The sequence below is a fragment of the Varroa jacobsoni genome, unplaced genomic scaffold (assembly GCF_002532875.2).
Source record: "Varroa jacobsoni isolate VJ856 unplaced genomic scaffold, vjacob_1.0 scaffold_1320, whole genome shotgun sequence".
In the NCBI taxonomy this organism is placed as follows: Eukaryota; Metazoa; Arthropoda; class Arachnida; order Mesostigmata; family Varroidae; genus Varroa; species Varroa jacobsoni.
In genome coordinates, this window is record NW_019214222.1 from 258,689 (window position 1) to 282,060 (window position 23,372).

At 39.6% G+C, this 23,372-nt stretch overlaps 1 protein-coding gene, 2 long non-coding RNA genes and 4 other non-coding genes across 10 annotated transcripts; 6 read left to right on the forward strand and 1 right to left on the reverse strand.

The window, feature by feature from the left end:
• The first annotated feature begins 1,127 nt into the window (after positions 1–1,127).
• Positions 1,128–1,333, forward strand: LOC147752322 (small nucleolar RNA U3). The gene has a single exon (XR_015314375.1). It is a non-coding gene; the product is annotated as a small nucleolar RNA U3 (small nucleolar RNA).
• A 1,406-nt stretch (positions 1,334–2,739) lies between these two features.
• LOC147752323 (small nucleolar RNA U3) lies at positions 2,740–2,945 on the forward strand. The gene has a single exon (XR_015314377.1). It is a non-coding gene; the product is annotated as a small nucleolar RNA U3 (small nucleolar RNA).
• A 1,036-nt stretch (positions 2,946–3,981) lies between these two features.
• LOC111268776 (uncharacterized) lies at positions 3,982–6,463 on the forward strand. 2 transcript variants are annotated; one of them, XR_015314370.1, is made up of 2 exons: positions 3,982–4,771; positions 5,913–6,463. It is a non-coding gene; the product is annotated as an uncharacterized LOC111268776 (long non-coding RNA). The 2 variants fall into 2 exon arrangements; XR_002685399.2 differs by having other exon boundaries at positions 5,916–6,463.
• On the forward strand, positions 4,499–4,704 carry LOC147752324 (small nucleolar RNA U3). Its single transcript, XR_015314374.1, has one exon. It is a non-coding gene; the product is annotated as a small nucleolar RNA U3 (small nucleolar RNA).
• LOC147752325 (small nucleolar RNA U3) lies at positions 6,268–6,473 on the forward strand. Its single transcript, XR_015314373.1, has one exon. It is a non-coding gene; the product is annotated as a small nucleolar RNA U3 (small nucleolar RNA).
• Positions 6,474–14,204: 7,731 nt separating this feature from the next.
• Positions 14,205–20,529, reverse strand: LOC111268775 (uncharacterized). Its single transcript, XR_002685398.2, has 2 exons — positions 18,917–20,529; positions 14,205–14,943 (listed from the first exon to the last, which is right to left on the reverse strand). It is a non-coding gene; the product is annotated as an uncharacterized LOC111268775 (long non-coding RNA).
• On the forward strand, positions 14,851–23,220 carry LOC111268774 (alpha-crystallin A chain). Of its 3 annotated transcripts, none has more exons than XM_022847950.2 (3): positions 14,851–14,991; positions 20,540–20,940; positions 21,252–23,220. In XM_022847950.2, exons 2-3 carry the CDS (start codon positions 20,541–20,543, stop codon positions 21,371–21,373), a joined length of 522 nt encoding a protein of 173 aa, XP_022703685.1. In that variant the 5' UTR covers positions 14,851–14,991; position 20,540; the 3' UTR covers positions 21,374–23,220. The 3 variants fall into 3 exon arrangements, with proteins under 3 accessions (XP_022703685.1, XP_022703686.1, XP_022703687.1); XM_022847951.2 differs by lacking the exon at positions 14,851–14,991 and adding an exon at positions 17,492–18,228; XM_022847952.2 differs by lacking the exon at positions 14,851–14,991 and adding an exon at positions 17,492–18,217.
• The last annotated feature ends 152 nt before the right edge of the window (positions 23,221–23,372 follow it).

Below are 23,372 nucleotides of genomic sequence, written 5' to 3' on the forward strand. Positions count from 1 at the left end.
TCTGAATGTTTCGAGTTTTACGCCCGGTATCACCGTTAGGCGTTCCATCAGACGGCGAGCTTCCAGCACGAAACGAAATGTGTCCGTGTGCGTGGGCTCGAGCTTAGACCACAACGTGTTAGTCTTAGGGAAGAATAACAGGCAAATATGTTTTGCATTAAGGTATCACGGGGTTGGAAGTCTGGGTATGCCAATATGCTAATGGCGTGTTTTTAATTTACCGTGAAGCAACTTAGGAAAGCCTTACCTTACGTATGGAGAAAGACCACGTCACTGTGCTGTATGACCGAAGAATACGGCCTGTGTTAAGCTCTATCTATGGTCAAATGACGAGGAGTGCACATTGACCCTCTTGTAAGGCTGTCAGAGGCCCGTGGATCACGAAGTTGAGTTTCTTATGGTAGGATGGAAATGACCGAGTCAATGAATGCAGCAGCATGTCTGAACTTTATTTTTTCGTGAAAGAAATCGGAACTTCTTGACGTTCACCATTGTATGGCTAAGATAGTCACTTCAATGAATCTAGCGGGAATGGAAATTTTAGGGAACGGGATTGCTTTACCAGGTTTTTGTTAATTGTTTTATAGCAATAAGGGTAGAATGTCGTACACTAGACGAGTCCTTATTACAGCTCTTACATTTGAGATAAAATACTGGATTTGACAAACATAAGTGTATTCTTCAGTCATCTGCTGTATGTATTGAATAGTATATATACGGGTACACAGTCCAATATTTTTTGCGATTACACAGGTGCCGTGTGATCAATTTTTTTTTGGCAGAAATGCAACTTTCAGATGTCTTGGTCGCGGTCGGTTTCTAAGGCGAAGTAAACAAGAGCGATGCTGACTGCAGCTAACAACGCCCGCCAGGCTAAGTGAAAAGGGGGAGAGGCCACTCTTAGTGAGCGGTTACACACATTTAATATGTGTTAACGTTGTTAGATCGCATTTTGGGCCATTTGCGCGTTATAAAATCGATGTTTATCCACGAAACACGAGTACAAAGGAATTATGCTAAATAAAGTGCTGTCAGATAGAACCTAATTCGATCCTTCTAAGCTCTGTATACTAACAGCTTGAAAAAGCCGCCTGACATTAGGTGATGCAGCGTTCGAGAACAAAACTAAGATCGTACTTCACAGGATCATTTCTGTAGTACATCTAACGTATCCGCTTGCCGGATTCGTACATCCTGAAACCCCGATGATGCGTTGAGGGTGTGGGTCTGAGCGTGAATCCGCTGTGGGATTTTCTTTCCTGAGGAACACCCACTGCTTGATGATCGTTCTTTTCCGGCAACGGGAAGATTGCCCATACTCAGTCTGAGTGGTTTCATCAAAAAAAAAAACAACAATCAAAGCGTAATTAGTGCGTGTGTGGGGGTACAAAAATTTGGATTATTTATTTATAAATTGACGTATATTGGCGTAATTGTTGTGAATGAGGCTGTATATAGCGTTTACCCGCAGACTAATTGTAAGGTTGCACGCTAAAAAGGAAAGCGTACTCGCTCAGCAACAGTATCTAAAAGCACGCAGCATATCTCGAGCGTGTTCCGTAACGAGGTACGTATCGAAATCGTGGGAGAGGTTGTTCTGTGCGAGTGCAGGAGCTCCATGATAATGGCGTAGCTAGCACCTGAAACCTGCATGTTTCGAGTTTTCTATCCGGTATCGCCGGAACGGCTAGCTTCCACCACGAAACGAAAAAAAAAAGATCGAGTTTGAACTTAGACTTAGGGAAGAATAACAGGCACATATGTTATGCACTAAGATACAACGGGGTTGAAAGTCTGGGTAGCCAATATGCTAATGACTTGTTTCCTAAGTTACCGTGAGGTAACTTAGGAAAGCCTTACCTTGCGTATGGCGAAACACCACGTCATTGTCGTGTATATGACCCAAGGACATGGCTTGTGTTAAGCTGTATCTGTGGTGAAATGACAAAGATTGCACACTGACCCTCTTGTAAGGCTGTCAGTGTCCCGCGGGCCATTAAGTTTCTTATAGCAGGATGGAAATGACCAGGTCAATGAATGCAGCAGCACGTCTGAACTTTATCTTTTCGTGAAAGAAATCGGAATTTCTTGACGTTCACCATTGTATGGCTAAGATAGTCACTTCAATGAATCTAGCGGGAATGGAAATTTTAGAGAACGGGATTGCTTTACCAGGTTTTTGTTAATTGTTTTATAGCAATAAGGGTAGAATATCGTACACTAGACGACTGCTTATTACAGCTCTTACATTTGAGATAAGATACCGGTTTTGGCAAACATAAGTGTATTCTTCAGTCATCTGCTATATGTATTGAATAGTATATATGCGGGTACACAGTACAATATTCTCTGTGATTATACAGTTGCCGTGTAATCCACTTTTTTTTTAGCAGAAATGCTACTTTCAGGTGGCAGATGCCTCGGTCGCGGTCGGTTTCTAAGGAAAAGTAAACAAAAGCGTTGCTAACTGCAGCTAAGAACGCCCGCTAGGCTAAGTGAAAAGGGGGAAAGGAGTCTCTTAGTGAGCGGTTACGCACATTTATTACGTCTTAGCGTTGTTAGATCGTATTTTGGGCCACTTGCGCATTATAAAGTTAATGTTTATCCATGAAAAACAAAGGAATTATGCTAAATAAAGTGATGTCAGATAGGACCTAATTCGATCCTTCTAAGCTCTGTACACTAACAGCTTGGAAAAGCCGCCTGATATTAGGTAATGCAGCGTTCGACAACTAAAATAAGATCGTACTTCATAGGATCATTTCTGTAGTAAATCTAACGTATCCACTTGCCGGATTCGTACATCTTGAAACCCCGATAATGCGTTGAGCGTGTGGGTCTGAGCGTGAATCTGCTCTGGGATTTGCTTTTCGGAGGGAAATCTACTGCTTGACGATCGTTCTATCCCGGCAACGGGAGAATGGCCAATACTAAGTCTAAGTGGTTTCGTCAAACAAAAACAATCAGAGCGTCATTAGTATGTATCAGGGAGTACAAAGATGTCGAAATGTTAAAATATAAGATTAATTCAATCTTAATAAATTGACGAATATTGACGTGAATAATTGTGAATGACTGTATGTTGCATTTCCCGGGAGACTAATTGTTAGGTTGCACGCAAAAAAAAACGCGTACACGGTCAGCAACAGAATCTCCAAAGCACGCAGCCTGTGTCGAGCATGTTTCCTAACGAGAAGTAGGTAGCGAAATCGTGAGAGAGGTTGTTCTGTACGAATGCGGGAGCTCCATGATAATGGCATACCTAGCACCGGAAGCCTCTGTGTTTTGAGTTTTACACCCGGTGTCGCCGTTAGGCATTCCATCAGATGGCTAGCTTCCAGCGTGAAACGAAATGTGTGTGTGCGCGGGTTCGAACTTAGACCACAATGTGTTAGCCTTAGGAAAGAACAATAAGCAAATATGTTATGTACAAAGATATCACGGGGTTGGAAGTCTGGGGAGCCAATACGCTAATGAACTTTTTCTTAAGTTACCGTGAGGTAACTTAGAAAAGCCTTACTTTACATATGGTGGTAGGCCACGTCATTGTGCTGTATGACTCAAGGCTACGACTTGTGTTAAGCTGTATCTGTGGTCAAATAACAAAGATTGCACATTTAATTATAAATATAAATAAAATATTAAAAAAATATTTAAAAATATTAAAAAATATAAAAAATAATTAAAAAAATAACACAATTTAATTAACAAGAAGGTCACCTCTTGTAAGGCTGTCAGTGGCCTGCGGGCCATTAAGTTTCCTTGCAGGATGGAAATGACCAGGCCAATGAATACATCAGCATGTCTGAACTTTACCTTTTCGTGAAAGAAATCGGAATTTCTTGACGTTCACCATTGTATGGCTAAGATAGTCACTTCCATGAATCTAGCGGGAATGGAAATTTTAGGGAACGGGATTGCTTTACTAGGTTTTTGTTAATTGTTTCATAGCAATAAGGGCAGAATGTCGTACACTAGACGAGTCCTTATTACAGCTCTTACATTTGAGATAAGATACCGGATTTGACTAACATAAGTGTATTCTTCAGTGATCAGCTATATGTATTGAATAGTATATATGCGGGTACAAAGTCCAATATTTTCTGTGATTACACAGTTGCCGTGTAATCAATTTTTTTTTAGCAGAAATGCTACTTTCAGATGCCAGACGCCTCGGTCGCGGTCGGTTTCTAAGGCAAAGTAAACAATAGCGATGCTGACTGCAGCTAACAACGCCCGCCAGGCTAAGTGAAAAGGGGGAGAGGCCACTCTTAGTGAGCGGTTACACACATTTAATATGTGTTAACGTTGTTAGATCGCATTTTGGGCCATTTGCGCGTTATAAAATCGATGTTTATCCACGAAACACGAGTACAAAGGAATTATGCTAAATAAAGTGCTGTCAGATAAGACCTAATTCGATCGTTCTAAGTTCTTCATTATGACGGCTCGAAAAAGCCGCCCCACATTAGGTAATGCAGCGTTTGGCAACGAAACCAAGATCGTACTTCACAGGATCATTTCTGTAGTACATCTAACGTATCCGCTTGCCGGATTCGTACATCCTGAAACCCCGATGATGCGTTGAGGGTGTGGGTCTGAGCGTGAATCCGCTGTGGGATTTTCTTTTCTGAGGAACACTCACTGCTTGATGATCGTTCTGTCCCGGCAACGGGAAGATGGCCCATACTCAGTCTGAGTGGTTTCATCAAACAAGAACAACAACAATCAAAGCGCTATTAGTGCCCGTCTGATATTGAAGTGCGAAAATGTAAGATTAATGAATTATTAATTAACTGAGGTATATTGGCGTAAGACTCTATTGTTGTGGATGGGATTGTATGTTGAGTTCTGGAAGTACAAAGATGTCGATGTGATAGAATGTAGGATTAATTGATTGTTAATAAATTGACGTGTATATTGGCGGAAGGCTCTTTTATTGTGAGTGAGTTTGTATGTTAAGTTTCGTCGTAGACTAAGTGTTAGGTTGCACGCTAAAAAAAAAAGCGTACCCGCTCAGCAACAGTATCACAAAAGCACGCAGGCTATCTCGAGCGTGTTCCGTAACGAGGTACGTATCGAAATCGTGAGAGAAGTTGTTCTGTGCGAGTGCGGGAGCTCAATGATAATGGCGTAGCTAGCACCCGAAGCCTCTATTTCGAGTTTTATACCCGGTATCGCCGGGCCGGCTAGCTTCCAGGACGAAACGACATGTGTATGTCGATCACATGATCGAGTTCGAACTTTAGACCACAACGTGTTAGACTTAGGGAAGAGTAACAGCCAAATATGTTATGCACTAAAGATATCACGGGGTTGAAAGTCTGGGTAACCAGTATGCTAATAATCACGTGCTTCTTAGTTATCGTGAGGAAACCTAGGAGGAGGAAAGCCTTAGCTTAGTTATGGTGAAAGGCCACGTCATTGTACTGTATGACCGAAGGATATGGCCTGTGTTAAACTGTATCTGTGGTCAAATGACAAGGAGTGCACATTGACCCTCTTGTAAGGCTGTCAGCGGCCCATGGGCCACGAAGTTGAGTTTCTTATGGCAGGATGGAAATGACCGAATCAATGAGTGCAGCAGCGCGTCTGAACTTTATCTTTCCGTGAAGTAAATCGGAACTTCTTGACGTTCACCATTGTATGGCTAAGATAGTCATTTCGGTGAATATAGCGGGAATGGAAATTTTAGGGAACTGGATTGCCTTACCAGGTTTTTGTTAATTGTTTTATAGCAATAAGGGTAGCATGTCGACGAGTTATTATAGTAGTTCTTACATTTGGGAAAATATACCGGATTTGACAAACATAAGTGTATTCTTCAGTCATCTGCTATCTGTATTGAATAGTATATATGCGGGCACACAGTCCAATGTTGCCGTGTAATCCACTTCTTTTTTTTTTTTTAGCAGAAATGCTAGTTTCAGATGGCAGACGCCTCGGTCGCGGTCGGTTTCTAAGGCAAAATAAACAAGAGCCATGCTGACTGCAGTTCACAACGCCCCCCAGGCTAAGTGAAAAGGGGGAGAAGCCACTCTTAGTGAGCGGTTAGACATATTTAATATGTCTTAGTGTTGTTAGATCGCATTTTGGACCATTTGTGCGTTATAAAATTAATATTTATCGACGAAACCCGAGTACAAAGGAATTATGCTAAATAAAGTGCTGTCAGATAGGATCTAATTCGATCCTTCTAAGCTCTGCATACTAACAGCTTGAAAAAGCCACCTGACGTTAGGTAATGCAGCGTTCGAGAACAAAACTAAGATCGTACTTCACAGGATCATTTCTGTAGTACATCTAACGTATCCGCTTGCCGGATTCGTACATCCTGAAGCCACGATGATGCGTTGAGGGTGTGGGTCTGAGCGTGAATCCGCTGTGGGATTTTCTTTTCGGAGGAAAATTCACTGCTTGATGATCGTTCTGTCCCGGCAACGGGAAGATGGCCCATACTCAGTCTGAGTGGTTATCAAACAAATGCAATCAAAGCATGATTACTACGTGTCTGGGAGTACAAAGGTCTTCAAGTGTTAAAATGATGATGAGAGTAATTCGTTCTTATTTAATTGGCGTGAGTAATATTATTGTATTTTGCATTTTCCCGGAGAGTAATTGGGAGAGGTTGTTCTGTGCGACTGCGGGAACTCCGTTGTAATGACGTAGGCGGCACTGGAGGCCTCTCTGTTTAGATATATACGTGCGGTATCGCTATTGGGCATTCCATCAGATGGTTGGTTTGCTCGATAGGACGGGGTCGTAAGTCTGGGTAAGGAATATGCTAATGACTAGTTTCTAAAGTTAGCGTGAGGTTCGACTTTGAAAAGCCTTCCCGTAGGTATGGTGAAAGCTCACGTCATTGTGCTGTATGACCGAAGGATACGGCTTGTGCTAAGCTATCTGTGGTTAAATAACGCGTAGTGCACACTGACACTCTTGGATGAGGTTGTCAGCGGCCCACGGGCCGCAGCCGTCAAGTTTCTTATAGCAAGATGAAAATGATCAGGTCAATGAATCCAGCAACTTGACGTTCACCATTGTATGGCTAGAATAATCACTCAGGTGAACCTAGCGGGAATGGAAAGTTTAGAAGACGGGATTGCTTGACCAGGTTTTTGTTAATTGTTTTATAGCAATAAGGGTAGAATGTCGTACACTAGACGAGTCCTTATTACATGTCTACTGGATTTGGCAAACATCTTAATTGTATTCTTCAGTTATTTGCTGCGAGTATTGAATAGTATATCTGTGAGTACACAGTCCAATATTTTCTACGATAACATAGGTGCTGCGTAATCGAGTGGTTTGATCAAAAAATTTTAAATAATTAAAGCAAATGTACGTGTGTGTGTCGGAGTGCAGAGATCTAGAAGTAAATAGGGAATAAAAGTTACGGAGTTTCTTATACATAAGGGTAATACGCTTGCAAAGCGCGCATGTGTGCATCTGTATATCACCTGTTCCTATGCAAGAAACAGTTGTTATATGGAAAAGCAAATGTGTACAAACGCAGTGATATATAAGGAAACCAATGAATTGTTATTATGTACAATAACATTAAGCAAACCGGTTAGGACTTTAAGCTTGCGATCAAACGCTGTTCGACAGGTTTATGATATGTAGAGAGAAAAATTCCAAACCTAAATTAGTAGCTAATCGGTCAACATGCTGTTTCGTACAGATGTTTGCAAACAACCTAGAAAGATTCTTTGAATCGAACAACTTTATACACACCAATGTAAAACAATTGCCTCGAAATTTAAAATAAAAAAAATCGTTCCGAAATATTCTGCTATAACTGCACATAAATGTGGTATGAACGTTCCATCCCCAGACTGAAATGGCGCCTTTCAACAGCTAGGTTGAAGTTGATGTTCTCTATGAAGCATATTTAAAATAAATAAACCAAGGAAACTGACACATGTTCTTTTTTAATCCTAATCCATCAATTTATATTGCCGTGATGGTGCTACTATTATGTTAATGATTTTCATTTGCTAATCCTGACCAACAGTGGGAACGCGAATGCATGACAGATAACTATGTATATATATAAAGCATATATAACTACAAAAACAACTTCCTTTATTCACACAAATTGTGTAGTTGTGTGAACTGGCTTGCTAGCTTCATAGAGAAGTCTATCGGCCGCTGAGTCTCCTCCCATTTGATTGAATCTTCTAAACATGTATTCAACTTCTTTCCAGAACGTTACGATTGTATTCATAGTCTTTATCTAATGCAGACCACTGCAAACCTAGAAAATGACATATATTGTGCTACCCGTATAACGGCCGTACCCCGCTACGAAAGTGTTCTCGTACCGTAGAAAAATACCTTTGATTTTGATAAAATTTGCAGCTCGTTACCAAGTTTTTCTCCTTCAGATCCCAGCCCGCTGCTAGATGTTGTTGATAATTTTTGAAAATATTGGGCTGACATGTCTCATGTTAACCCACAGGTAATAATTATTTGTATGCCAGAAGTATAATAATATAGGGGCTTCTGATACCAAACCGCTTTGAGGCCAGTGCCCCTTTTATTAGGCCCTACGACTGTGCAACTAATCAAAAAGTAGGAGACTTTCGAGTATTACTATGTAGGGCTGTAATTTGCGAAAATTGGCAGCGAAAAGCTCTGTCCAAACTGAATATGACAAACTTCGGCAAGATTAGCACTCCCAACTATTTTACTCCGGGTGCAATGAAAGCACACACAGTTAATTCTATCTAACGTTATATGAACTACGTATGTAGGATAAAAATATTCGGTCGTTCCGTAAGCTTATTCAGTATATTTAAGCGTTTTAAATTTTGGCGCCACAAAGTCAGTTGAGGGACGAGAAGCAGTGGTTCATTATACTTGTAAAGATGTCTGCTGAGGTCTTCTTAAGATTGTTTGACTCGATTCCACGTATTATTCAAGTCTCCAGAGATGGAAATCTTAAAACTGTAATATCGATTCTGAAGTTTTGTTTAAAAAAAGCTAAACGCGATTAGAACTCGTGGTGAAAAAATTTGCCGGGTTACATAGGCCCAATGCTGTAGTCGATCGCACAATGCTTTGCTTATTTTTGGAGTGATCATTTCGACACTGAAGTCAAGACATGGCTAGGTCGACCCTCTAAGCATAAAAATTAAAATTTTTGCAGTAGTCGATCAGAATCCACATAAAATATTTCCCTTAATCGCATATAACGCAAGAGCATCCATCCCTTCAAAGATATCGAATAAGTAAAGATTATGTCATTCGGGCAGAGATCGGCTGCTCTACGGTTCTTTATGATCAATCAGCAGCTCATGAACTACGAAAGCGTGAGTTATCGCTAATTACGGCCAAAATGACACTGACTGAAGTTCTCTAGGCAAAAAATACTTCTCGTAAAAAAAAATTAGGTACAAATTCAGAAGTAGATCTATGGGGGCAATTAAACAGTAATGACTAATTTCATTCATTTGCACGATTATATGAACAAATGTAGCGAGGATTGCAAACATTTGTTATAGAATGTGACTTAATATAAGCACTTTTAGCTAGCAAGGTATTGAAATTTGTAAGTTGGTTAGCTGGTCTGAGCAGGCTATACTAGGCGAAGTGATATCTAGCACAGATAATTTTACCGAAGTTCCATGAGCTCATGATCTCACTGTGTCTTTCTAAGGAGGTGATGGGATCCGTGCTCTGCGAACTTCTCCGTCGTAAAATGAAAGATTTATGTCGACAAATTTCGACCTTTATATCCGTCCAAATGTGCAAGTTTTGGAAGGTTGGAGTGACCTTCAAACGTCCTCGGTAAACGTCAGAGTGTTGGTCAACCGGTATATTGAGCAGTTGCGCATAATTGAGTGAAGTCCCAGAACCAGTTTCAAAAATGATGCGTTTACTTTATCCGACCTCAGTAGATTACTCTTAGCTTGTCCCGAAAAATTAGTATTCCCTAGGTGGTACTCGGTGAAACCTGCAAACTAAATAGCTTAATTGCTGTCTCAAATGATAGTTTTTGCAGTTTTTCCATCGTCATAGCGACGGCCATTTTGCTGTTCTAAATCTTATCTTTATACAGTCTCCCTATTGTCGTTAGCGTTAAGCTTATGTGTCTAAACAACCTGAAAATTTTCAGGATTTTTCTTTTCAAAAAAAAAAAACCGTATCATTGTTAGTAGGTTTTCTTCCTGTTTTGAACAATAGAATCCTTTTTCATCCTGTCTATCTAAAAACTAACTTCAACCTTTTTGTTTAGTTAATAGCCCCTATTTAAGCGGAACTTGTTTGTGTTCATTACGAGACCGTCCACATACAGTATTGGTTCCACGTTTGTTGCCCTAATGCACGAGGGCAAATGTTAATGCGAAGCCTGGAGGGTAACGAACTAAAAGTATCGCTTTGTGCGAATCCCGTTGTATGTTTGCCGCCTTTCTCTCTGTGACACCACCATGAAGAGTAATTAAATTGCGCTGAAGGGTGTCCTTTAGTAGACTTCGTAGTTTGGGATGCCATTTTTTCGGTACGATAGTTCTGGGCTCAAGACAAACGTCGCTTTGAGCTCTACGAAAATTAAGTAGAGGGGTTAATTCAGACGACCCAATGGTGCATCGGTTCCGTTTATCCTATGCGCGTTCATTGTTAACTTGTAATATCGAAACAAAACATATGCTGTTTCACAGTATTGCAGGAAAGGGGTTAGTCGCCATACGACGGTACCTAACATAATAATAATAAACATCATGATTATCATGAAAGATAATGTAATACTAGTTATTTCAATTTACCAATGAAAGACTTACAATTGGGAGGGAATCAGTTATCTGCATCTAATACTAGCGGATAGGTCATACGGATAGACCGTATACCAACTTGGCTACGTAAACGCAATGCTCATCTAATCTCGGGCTGAACTGCATATATTATAGATTTTTACCCTGTGAATTTCTGTAACGTGGAGAGCTTGGCTATATATGTCATCACGAGAACGTTCCCGTTATATTCAGTTATTAACGTACTTAACACTCTCGGGATTAACGAACCTTGTGATACAACGCGAAAGCAAAAAAAAGATTGACTCATATGCCTAGTATAGAAAGAAGTCGCTTCGGTTGCGAAAATTATTATTTTCCGTTTTGTAAAAAACTTGTTGCTGATTACAGGCAGATATAGCGTATACTGTTTATGCATCAATGTTCTTTGTAATCGTGGTGTAATGACGCGTTCCTGTCTGTTGTGCTGCGAGTCCTATTTGAGGTAGAATGATTAACGACTTCGACATCAAGAAACCATAGCAGAACGCGTTGATATGCGCGTTGCACTCATTGATTGATCGATGCCGTTACATCGGCGCGCAGCAACGCATTGTCCGAGCGTCGGCTGTGCCACAGATTCACTCGGGCAGTGTTGTGTAACTGCTTTGGCAATTTAACGCAATGATTATTACACACTGCTTGTAATAGTAGAGCGACAGCTTTGGCCATGGAGACGTAGGAGTAGCTAATCTCTACGAAAGGAGCCATGCGGGACCTGTCTTATGTCTGAGTACTACAGTAATGATACCAGCCCTAATGCACGAAGTACAGACTCTATACGCTGCTGTTGACCAAATATGAAATCGTATATGTGCGTCAGCTGCACGATGCGAGAAACAGTAAATAGTTACTGTGGCAGTGTCGATGCTATAGTTATCATTTCGCCTGAAGTCATCGTCACCAGCGCGACAACGATGGTAATGTTGATGGTGACCAGGTCCACCCTCTAAAACGTCACAAGTCAGCTGATCGAGTCACAGATGCACCTTTATGTACTCTGTTGTTTTTATCCTCGTTTGTTATAGTTGTGCGTAATTATGCGTCTATCCTAGCATGTATTCGTTGCTTCGTAGATAAGTGCCGAAAGTACGGGCACTGTACGTACTATTCGTATGAACGTTACGTAGCTCTGAGTCATGTTGAAGCTTTTGAAATTAACCGCGCTTCTTTCTCCTGCGTACGCCCACGAAACTTAGCAGCGCACCGGCCTATCGACCAGCTGGCGTGACATGGCACGTTGACACAGAAACATCACAAGTACCAGTAGCGTCAGCTTTACGTGATATGGACAAGCTACAGCCCGAAACTCTACAGTCAAACACTTTATTTACCCATATAACATTGATAATCCGAAAAGGCGTGGGAAACTGGTTTAAAAGCCTGCAAGAAGACATTTTATTTATCTGATATTGAAACGCGAAAGCTGTCGTTAAGAGGAATTTCGCCTAAGATACTAAAGTTGTCTCGAATTACACACATCATTGATTGATTCACCATCGAGATTAGATTATTGCAAGTCCCAAATGCACCTGGGATGTGCTTGTGTCACAAATACAAAGTACAGATTTAAATAGGTAAAAATTTTGAAAAAAAGCACAAAACGAAAGTATTCTCAACGAAAGTATATTCATGGTTTCACCTAGCGTTTGACATGACTACAAGGTAAAATTTTCAGGACACAATCAGATTTCCTTCCCGTTTCGACATATTCGGATAGTTGAAGTTATTTGAATAGCAACTCAAGTAAGTCTGAAACTATATTTTCTGATTTTCTGAACACAAGAAATTATTTTGAAAAATTCCAAAAATAATATAATTGTTTTTGGAAGCTCTGCGAAAATTTTTCCAATTTTGTGAAGTGAATTTAGGCACTCACTATGCATACGCATTGTTAGAAGTCATTTTTTACCACATCCGTAGAAATTTGACAGATCGAAATTTTCCTGGTTGAAGGGACGGCAGCTGGTTTTTTTTCTTTACAGGCGTTTTGTATATAAGCTGTGTATGCTCTATATAAGCGAAACCTAATGGCTCATCCTCATGATTGAAAATCTTCAAGTCTCTTTGTTGTCGATTGCTTACAGTTTTAACCAGGAGCTGTAAAAGAGGGTAACAATTTACTCTATATAATAGTCAAAACGTACTATACAAAAATACGCTAGTCAAAACATATTTCTAGTCTCATTGAGAAGAAAGCTAACTAACTGTATGCATGTTTTTTTTTTAATTTTATAAGTTACGTTGTGTCTATAAATCGACAATCGCCTCCAATAACCGGTAGTTTAAACCACATAGAGCGCCATTGTTGTATGATATCAGCGTTGTTTTGATAATTCCGTCCAATACGAAATGGAATCACTCCAGGAGTTAAATTACATCGAATTGAACTCCATGTACGTTGAAGTCTCGAAACTTGTTGGAATACATCCTTAAATGTTCAACTATGACCAGTTTGACAAAACTTCAAAAAATAAACGTGCTCGAATGCTCGGAAGAATCGTTTGAGGTAAACATTATTTATTTTTTTTTTTGCTTTATAATCTGTAACAGTATTTTATACCGTACAGTCTGTGTTAATAAAGAAAGATATTCTAATATCTTTCTTTATTAATACTTTAGCATATATTATCTATCATTATTTCTAGAAATAATTTGAAATTTCAGCTGTTCATTAAATCTTTTACATTATTTGGGCCCAACAATCAATATACAATCAAAAGTAGTATTAAAGCTGCCTCGTATGTAAATTTCAAAGAACCTCTTTAAGGACCTTGCTGCATATATGTATAGGTCCTCTAAATGACTAATTTTCTATTTCTTATACATTATCTAGTAGGAAGAAAACTTTTTACCATATACATGTGACGTCTGAACAAGCAAATATATGTTTCATTTGGAGCACCACAACTGTTATTTCTAGTTTAGTCGGAACATTAATAGAATGTTCCGACATTAATAGAATAGTTTCCCACCAGCTGATCTAATTATGTTATAAAAATGCTATCTGCTTTACATTATTTATGGGACGTAAATCTTGCTTTTCACAATGTCCCATCATGGACGTCAAACAAATGCTACAAACAAAGTGATATTATTTAATCTCCTACGAGAACAACCATGTGAGTATGTAAGAATTCGAGTAATATGGCGGGCCTTAATCTAACAGTTGCAAGCTATTGCAGCTGAAGGAAGGGGCTCTCCATTACAGAAATACCTACAGCGTTTCTGAGGTGTTCAATATAGACTTCTCTAAAATGTACAGTATATCTCCCGAAAACGTAGCTAAGAGATTTAAATTCAACGAATAAAGATGCACACAGTGGCTGTAAATTGTCGCGTCTTAGCTATTTTTCGGCAAACAAAAATCGATTATTCTTAGTATATAGCCAGAACACTCTGACGATATTGCAGTTCCAACCTTCTTCTTTATTATTATTATTATTATTACAAAAACAATAGTAGGTTGAGTGCGATGACTCAGAGCTGACTGTAATGAAATTAATTTTAATCCAGTGAATGTGTCAATTCTCAATAGTACTACCGAAGTTACGCGCGACTACTATCTCCTTTGTGGCCGACTTGCGTCACTTTTTCGTTTTCTGTCGTGGCTGTCCGCCCAAACAACGGTTCGATGTGTCGTATATCTTATTTCATTCTAAAGACGCACGGGTACAAGTCCTGTTGTTAGCTATTTATGCTTCATTTAAAACTGCTATTTGTATTTGACATCTAGTACTTGACGGAGTTCTCGCGGCTTGTGGCCGATGTTGATACTGTCAAGTCGTTTGTTTATTCGATTATTTGCAACCTTTACTTGTGTTTTGCATGAACGTATCTCTCCATGTTTCCGCTCTCGCGCTCTACTCGTCGTTGCGCGTTCGCTGGCTGGCTAATGTCTAACATTGGCGAGTCCATTTCTCCGTCCGCTGTCGGTCGGTCCGTTGGCCGACAATCGCGGTGCTCACAAACCCTCTCCAAAAAGTCGGCCTTTTGAGGGAGAGGCGGTCTGGCAGCGCAGGACGGATAATTTATCCCGGACAGACTTTGGCCAGAGGAACAGTCGTCTGACATTCTGGCAGATAATCCACCTGAGCGGACACAGTTTTGCCCTGTGTGTTGCCACTAGCACCACCACCACCACCACCTGAGCAAACCGAAGTGTGTAACCATCAACAACAACGACAGTACGAACGTGAGTGCATTTATTTATGTGTAGTTGAGCCTATAAGTGAATATTGTTTTGTGCGTACCTTGGGCGCTGATTGCGTGTCTGTATGTGACTGACCGACTACCGCGTTTCAATTTAGATAAACTGTTAATTGTTTTACGAAAAAAGAGATTAAGGTGTTGCGGATATATAATGAAAGGCAGATATTTTATGACACCGACTTATGTAAATGGCAAGCAGATTTTTGTTATCTTTATCATCTGCTTCGTTCAAGTCTCTGACAGTTGAATTTCGTAAAGCAGATTCCTAATGCTCAGGGATTGTACTACGTATATCATAATAACGAACTGATACTTACATATTTAAATTGTCTTCTAAAGTTGATTTGTAAGGGATCCTGAATTTGATTGATATAGGTTTCAAAATACGAGTATATATCCACCCAGCTTCGGTAACAAATAAAATTCAATGTGAAAAATAGTCGATATGTCAAAAAGCTTCTTTCACAAGAGTGACCTAGCCAGACTTGCGCATATATATTATTATGAATTTAGAGGCCACACAGACACAATGTAGATGTAATCACAGAAAAAGGAAAGGGAAAACCTCCATAATTATAATTTCAAAAATTCCGTTCTTCGCTACTCCTGAATTTGGAATCAACTATAGACTTGGCGCAAAATGGATGACGTAAGAAAACTCCATCATTCCTACATGAATTTCATTAGAGGTACAAGGTAGTCTGACTTCTAGGTTTAGCCAAACGGACAGCCCTGCGCAAAAACCTGCACCAATATGGTATCGACGATATCCGCCGATCAATAATCCCACTCAATAGTTTGTGGTCAAATATAGATATATTTGTCGAAACTTAGGCAAGGAGAACTTGTCATAGTAGCACGTATTTGAATCAGACAGAGTTAGATATATATTTTGGGCTTTAGGCCGTTATTTCTATTATTATTATTATTATTATTATGATTATAGCCAGCATTAGCAGTGAACACGAGTAAAATTTTTATTGTGTCATGTTCTTTTACACGTAAACAGTGGCGTCTCGCTAGGCAGCAGCCGTCGCTGCTATAGCTACTCTCTGGCTATGTTGGGCATAACTGTAGTGAAAACTGGTTTGTTTGATAACTGGCTTCCGCCCACCTTTAGCATTGAATTCCAAATCAAGTCAAAGACTGATGCCGCGGATGTTTACGGCGGCAGTACAGCCAAGTGACGGCAATGGCTGCGCGCGCTGCCGGGATGAATTGCCGAAGATGGTCAGAATCTGAGCAGAAGCATGACAAAGTGTGGAACTATGCGAATAGCAGCAACGGTGGACATATAACTAAAACCGCCTATCCAGAAGGCGCTGCTGTTGCAGTAAGCGAATCAGTGGCGCTCATTGAATATTATTACTGTTCATTAGGTACAATAGTGAAGGTAGCAAATATTATTATTATTATTATTTGATAATAGCAGCACCACTAAAAGTGTGGTAGTAGTAAAAATAATAATACTAGAAACATCGCATCGTCAGATCGGTTATGTCCTAGCACATGACGTCTATAGTGGAAGCGGGAAGGTTGTAGTGTATCGTAGCACTCGCGATCTATTGTCGCGCTTCTATCGGTCGACTCCTGAAATGTTCATTACTGAAATGAACTGCATGCAAACTATGCATCATTTGATCCGTTGCGATGATACCTAGTTTGCTGTCTCCCTAACTTACAGGTTGGGTGACAAGTCATATTACGGCTGAGAACCAAAATATTTCGATGTCAAGTTCGTAGTTGTTTGCAAGACATATGGCGTGCTACGCCACGCTCGAACACCCACACACACCCACTCATCAGCCTATGCACAGTACGTTTTTTTGGTAGTAATTTTATAATAGATATCTTAAACAGTTCAGAAATTTGTGGTAAGGATGTGCCGTCACTCATACGTTTCCCAGCTTGATGCATATCAATGCTTCGTGGCATTTCCATCGACATAATTCCTATTGATATTTTTAAAACACTTATGGATTTCATGGGGCCCGAACGGGCCCGAAACTCACGAATCTAATTAGAGTGATAGACCCTGATTGTAATCTCATTTTAGGCCCCAAGACCGTACCAAAACTAGGCATAAAGGCGAATAGGATCAGCGTCACTAATGTAGTTGCCTCAGGTCAGCGAACCAAAGTGCAGCGGCGCCTTGTAAAACAACAGGGGATCACATGGGTTTTGCCTGAACGTTAAAGTAACAGGTAACTGCTTTAATAGGATCACTGTTCGATGGACAAATTCTGGTAACGTTGCCCGATGCAGCTGCTAACTTTTGAGGTAGAAGTTGAATACCCATTTCTGCGCCAATATGTGATCATTAACCGCGACAGATTGGAAATTGTTTCTGTTTATTCTATGCTCGCTTCCGCATGCATAGACAATCTCGTTTTATATAGGAAAAGACTCCTGAATGAAATGATTTTACAAGTGGCTTGAAAGGCTATGTTCGTACCATTTAAATAGTTTTTATTTTAATTCTGAAAACTGCTTGTTCGTGAAACGACATGTCAACCGAAACGAATATACACATGATTGATCTTGATTAAGTGGTGCGCTAATCTTGAAAAACGTTAGAGGTAATCTTTAGGATCGGTCTAACAATCGATGTGATCGATCCGTGTATTAAGAATGGCAATGTGAGGGTATTCATTTTGGCCCAACATTTAAATGATATCTCGTTTGCAGTATCTTACCCTTTAAAACTGACCTAGAACTGTATGCAAACTACGATTTAATATAACATGCTAGTGTAATCTTTCGGCTATACATAATTGGGTGTAACTCGGAGCTATCGCTTAATTTCAGTACAAAGCGCCTAGTGTGCAACGGAGGCATACTATAGCAGTAGATAGCTGACAGAACGACGACGTGACGGGGTCCATCTAACGTTATGGAAGGGGAGACGAGGCGCTTCGTGTAATCTAATCAGATTAATCTAGAAAATACTCTTTTTGATCACTTCAGTTGACCTGTGACAAAGGCCGACTTAATGTTGCTATTCTCCTTTTTGCTTTGGTAATCGGGGCCATACTGAGTAACATTTTCATTACGCTTGCCGCTGCGAGAGCTCAAACAGGATCTTCGACCACACCCATCGAAATACATCTGGCTGTCCGTACTATGGCATCCAAAGTTGTTGCAGGTGTCAACGCTTGCGCGTAAAATGTGTAGTGTATCCGGCTTTCCTAACGTGAATAGTCGACCTGGTTCGTACAATGTATGTGTGGCGACAAAAATACAATCGAAGAAAGAGTGACCAGAAAACAAACGTCTCCAAAGCAAACGCGAGACCCATTAGATCCATTACTGGATATGCACCTGTAAAAACCCATTCCTAGTTCAGTCTTTTGCATTTTATTTACCACCTAACAAACAATATACTACTGCATTGATATTGTTCATTTGCAAGTAATTTTCGTAAACTTTTAATTAAATTATCTCAAAAGACTGGCTTAATTCTATATTAGGGACAGACTTTGACGCTTGTATTTGTGCTTGAAGTCTTATGGGTGTACACACGTGTATGTACGATGGTCTACTTTCAATTTAACGGAGTTTGCACCACAGCCCCTTAGAATCTACTAAGTAGTTATATTTGTGTAAATATTCGTTTGCAATGCTAATTAATGATATAATCGTCTAGCTAAGAAATAAACGAATAAACATTAACAGTAACAAAGCGAATGACAGTCCGATTGAAAAATCTATAGTATGATGTGAGAATAATAAACTGCTGTTAACTAGTACAAAGGAACTATACATAAAAATCAGAAGAAGAATAGTCGATTTATCCAAAAATCAATGCGCATGACAAATGAATGGTGATGTTTAATAATATATAATAAGTGATAATACATAATAATTTAATAATATATAATAAGTAATATCTAGCGTCATCATGATACCGTTGTTGTCGTCGCGTTGCTCAGCCATATTGTTTTATCGCAATGCCATGGGTACCTTCTAGTGTTGTTCCTTGCGTAGTAACTCTTAAATGGCCTCCTACTGAAATAGGCAATCTTTGAGATGCAGAACAAAGTCACCAAACAATCCGCCGTACCATTAGTGAACGGACCAAAACACTGTTTTGAAAGCACTGTATTGTTTTGAAATGTGAGACCGCTTCTTAACTGCTGCCGGGCGGTACAAGGGCACCGCGCCTGGCCGATGCATAACTGTAGTGTTTAACGTCCGCTACTTTAAAAACATGTACTGATTGCCCTAATAATCCTTTGGCCTCTGTCGATTAAAAGTCATATACAACTTAAGCGAAATGGGGCCTCGCTGGATTCGTTTCAAAGAGAACTTATAACAAACGGGACAAATACTCTCCTGCAGGAAATTCATGACAACGTAGCGGCTTGACCTCACGTAAGGAAGAAGTGGCTGTTAATGGTAGAGTTAGCTAACCATGCAATCTGTTGATGGATGTTTCTTTGTACTTTTGCCAAATCATGCTGTGCTCTTAAAAGGTTTTATTACCTATGCATAGCTATGCAAAATAACACAACGATCTACGGATCAGGCTTATGTAATATGGAACCTAGTATACTTGAATGTTAAAGATAAAACCATTGTAGCATTCAAAGAGTGGTCTGGTCAAACAATAATAATAATAATAATAATAACAACAATAATATTATTATCCATCATAATAAATAACCGTATGGAAGGTTATAAAATAACTACTATTTCCCGATCTTAAACAAGTCGGACACAACATCGAAGACAATATTACCTTCATTACTTTAAGCCTACTGAAGCAATTGATCTTGGATTCCAAGATTTATTCATTTAGAAACTTTGAAAAGGTAGAGCCAATACTACCGAATGTTTTTTTCTCAGAGGATATGAGCTTTAATATTAAGGGCCAGGGACCTAAGATTTTCCGCAAAGACCTCGCAGTGAGTAAATCTTAACCTCAGTTATGTTTACAGAATTCTACGAGTTAGTCCCAAGTCTAAACACCAATTCATGGAGCATCTTCATGGTCATTGCTTACTTAATCAATTGTATGATGTTACAGCAATTAGATTTGTACTCTGTTTTCATCCACTTCACGCTTCCGATCTGCTAAAGGAGACCTCACTTATTCAGTGTACATTATATTACACATCATTATAATTATATCAAAAATAAGCAAACATCTATATATTACCTACATTATAATCAAACCTAGAACAAGCAGCTATATATTTGTAAACGGCTACGCAGACTGTTACATCAATCGAAACACGATTCGAGTGAGTCGCCACCGAATTTGATGTAGAAAGTTCAAGTTTTTATGGTCAGTAGTCTTGCGTTTTTAACTCAAATAGTAATCGCTATGAATGTTGGTCAGTAAAAATTTTAGTTGAGGTCTTGTGAGAACTCTTTTTATATGTGGCGTGACAAATGTGGTGCTCTTTGTAGTTCTTATGTAGACCTTGTGTAGATTACAAGGCAATCGCTGTCTTTTCCTGCACTCTTAATTTACTTTGCACTACCATAGGTATGTAAGCAATCATACGTTCTTTGATTCATTGCAGTATGGCTCCTGAACGCCGCGTTCCGATCTCTCGCAGTGATCTCTCAATTCTGGACAATGAGTTCTCGAACGTTCGAGAGAGATTTGAGCAGGAGATGAGGCGCATGGAGGACGAGATGTCTCGTTTTAGAAGCCAGCTTGCAGATCACGAGCGAGACGTATTTTCTCGAGGTCTGACAAGCCAGCCGCGAAGCTACCTGGACATGTCGTCGCCACTTATTCAGGATACTCCTGACGGCGGGCGCGAAATCAAGCTGCGATTTGATGTGAGCGACTATGCGCCGGAAGAAATTGTTGTCAAAACGGTCGACAACCGCCTTCAAGTGCACGCAAAACACGAAGAGAAGACCGAAACGAAGAGCGTCTCCCGTCAATACAACAGGGAGTTTATGCTTCCCAAGGGTGCGTGGGTAACAGGCTCAAGTATCTGTAATAAAATGTACATTCATATATGTATGTGATGAGATATTTTTTTTCTATGCTAACTAAAAAGTCAAGCTCTTAGCTTAACTTTCCTCAGCTATGTGTAGTCGATGATGATAGTCGGCTAAGTCTCGATACCAACCATTCTTTCATAGTTTTATATTTGTATAGTATAGCTTTCCAAAGTACCCGTGTACCTACGTGAGTACCCAGCTACGCAGAAAAAATTTCAAATGAGGCGCAATGGAGTCTTTGCTGGATCCTAATAGGGCTTTTTATTTCTCTTTCAGGAATAAACCCGGAACGCATTACATCGTCATTATCCCGCGACGGTGTTCTCACTATTACAGCTCCGCTTCCTGCTATTGAAGACAGTCGCGGTGAGAAGATGATCCCCATAGCGCATCAATAAACGACCTTACTCCTACCTTAAAGCTTACTTGACTGACAAAAACAACGTAAAATTCAATCATTGAAATGCATTGGATCAAAGCGTCTGCCCACGCAAAATACCTAATACGATTGAGAGTGAAACTATAGAAGTACAATAGCCATGTGTTTTTATTTTAATTAGTAGTTCATGCACTATAGAACGCGCGAAATATTCACAGAAAGTGCGTTATTACTCAAGCATACACTCTTTGATATGATTTCATTTGACACGATAAACATTTAAATTTAAGAGCTAGTAAACTCATTGTTTCTGATGTAGTGCTTCTTTCATTCATGACTCAATATCTCGCGAGTTATAAGCGTCAGAACGATAACTTTTAATTGACATACTACGAGATCACACCGATTTAATTGTGCGCCACGGAGACCGTCAATGAGACGAATATTCGCCATCAGTACAAACGTATTCTATTTCTACAAAAAAAGAAACACGAAAAAGCGTACCAATATTAGGAAACCTAATGCGAAACCTAATAGATAACATGCAAAAATTATAATAATCAAAACAAAACCATAATCCAACGAAGAAAATTAGTAAACATGCCTAACCTTTGTTCTTGTGAAACATAAAATAACCGTAAATGCATCACCTTGATTTGTTGAAGTCCATTCATTGAGTAAAGAAATATAATATATAGGCGTCGATATTTCGATTAAAAGCTAGAAAGCTGGAAAAGCCACGAATGAAATACATGCCCAATGCGCGCTACACACATGCCATGTAGGTGCCTAAAGGCGGTTGTGCTATATATAAAACGCAAGTCCCACCCTCCTAGAAAATGAAAAAGAAATATCTTATAAAACGTGCTTCAAGGTACGTTTATGTGCCTTATTTTTACTATATGAACAACTACGAAATATATGCATATATTGCTGTCAAGTTTGTTTAGCACAAAAATTAAGGGAAGAAACCATGCCCCAATAGGCTTGACATGAACTGATTCGCTTATTATCCGGAAGAATGACGGTACCAAGGTCTTCCTCTAAATACTCAAGTCAAGAATACGCGTTTGCTAAGCAAGCATCGACGGAGGGTTTTCACTTAAATTTCGCGGCGGTGTGTAGGCGACTCAGATGTATGCAAAAGCCTCTATTAGTTGTGGTATGGTCTAGGTTTGTGTGTGGGTGTGTGCTTCGCTGGAAAGGCAAAATAGATAATCATGAGTTTTACACATATATATAGCTGTATCTCAGTGAAGTGACTCAACCATTCTGCAACTCACAACTTGGGTTAGTTTAAATGATTGTGTACAAAAAATAATATTAAATTAAGACCAGTAGAAGCCGTAAATACTATTGTATTAAGGGTGGTCCTCTAAATCGACGATTCTCTCTAGACGATATTTCGACTTCTCGAGCAGGTCAAAGAGATCTTCCTCTTCCCATGCACACACATGTAGTCGTAAACATTTTCGTCGCACTAAAGTAAAAATAGCTCCGATCATGTTTTTCTGTTCCTAATAATATAAAGAAACTCGAACGATATCGAAAGTTAGTGTGCATATTAAACGGGTATTCAACGGATGTACAGATAGCTAATAGGTCTGCACATTTCCCGTTTGGCGAACGCACATCAACGAAAATGAATGTGAATCTAGAAGCGTTTGTATAACTCTTAGCTGTGTAGACGACAACGCAATTGATTTAAAAAAAGGGACCTTACATGCCTTAGAAGGTCGCCTTTCCACAAAGTCAGAGTTTATTTTGAGCAAAGTAACCCTTAATGCTAAAATATTTCGATGTATCGAAAATTTAAAAAAATGCATCATGAGTGAGAAATAAAGCTTAGCGTTTCTCTGATATAAAGTGAGTCATTTTACATCTACGGATATATAGTATATAAGTACTAAAAGAGCAGCGTAGAAAGTGCGTACATCTATATGCGCGTGTAAGTACATCAATATATTTCTTTAAATCGAAGGCTCTTGATAACATTAACCGTGTTGGTAAAGCGCTTA

What these genes read in the sequence shown, in the direction of transcription:
- LOC111268774 (XM_022847950.2), top strand. Translation starts at nt 20,541, where the DNA reads ATGGCTCCTGAACGCCGCGTTCCGATCTCTCGCAGTGATCTCTCAATT. An exon ending in GGAGTTTATGCTTCCCAAGG is followed by an intron (nt 20,941 to 21,251) that starts GTGCGTGGGTAA and finishes TTTCTCTTTCAG; the next exon opens with GAATAAACCCGGAACGCATT.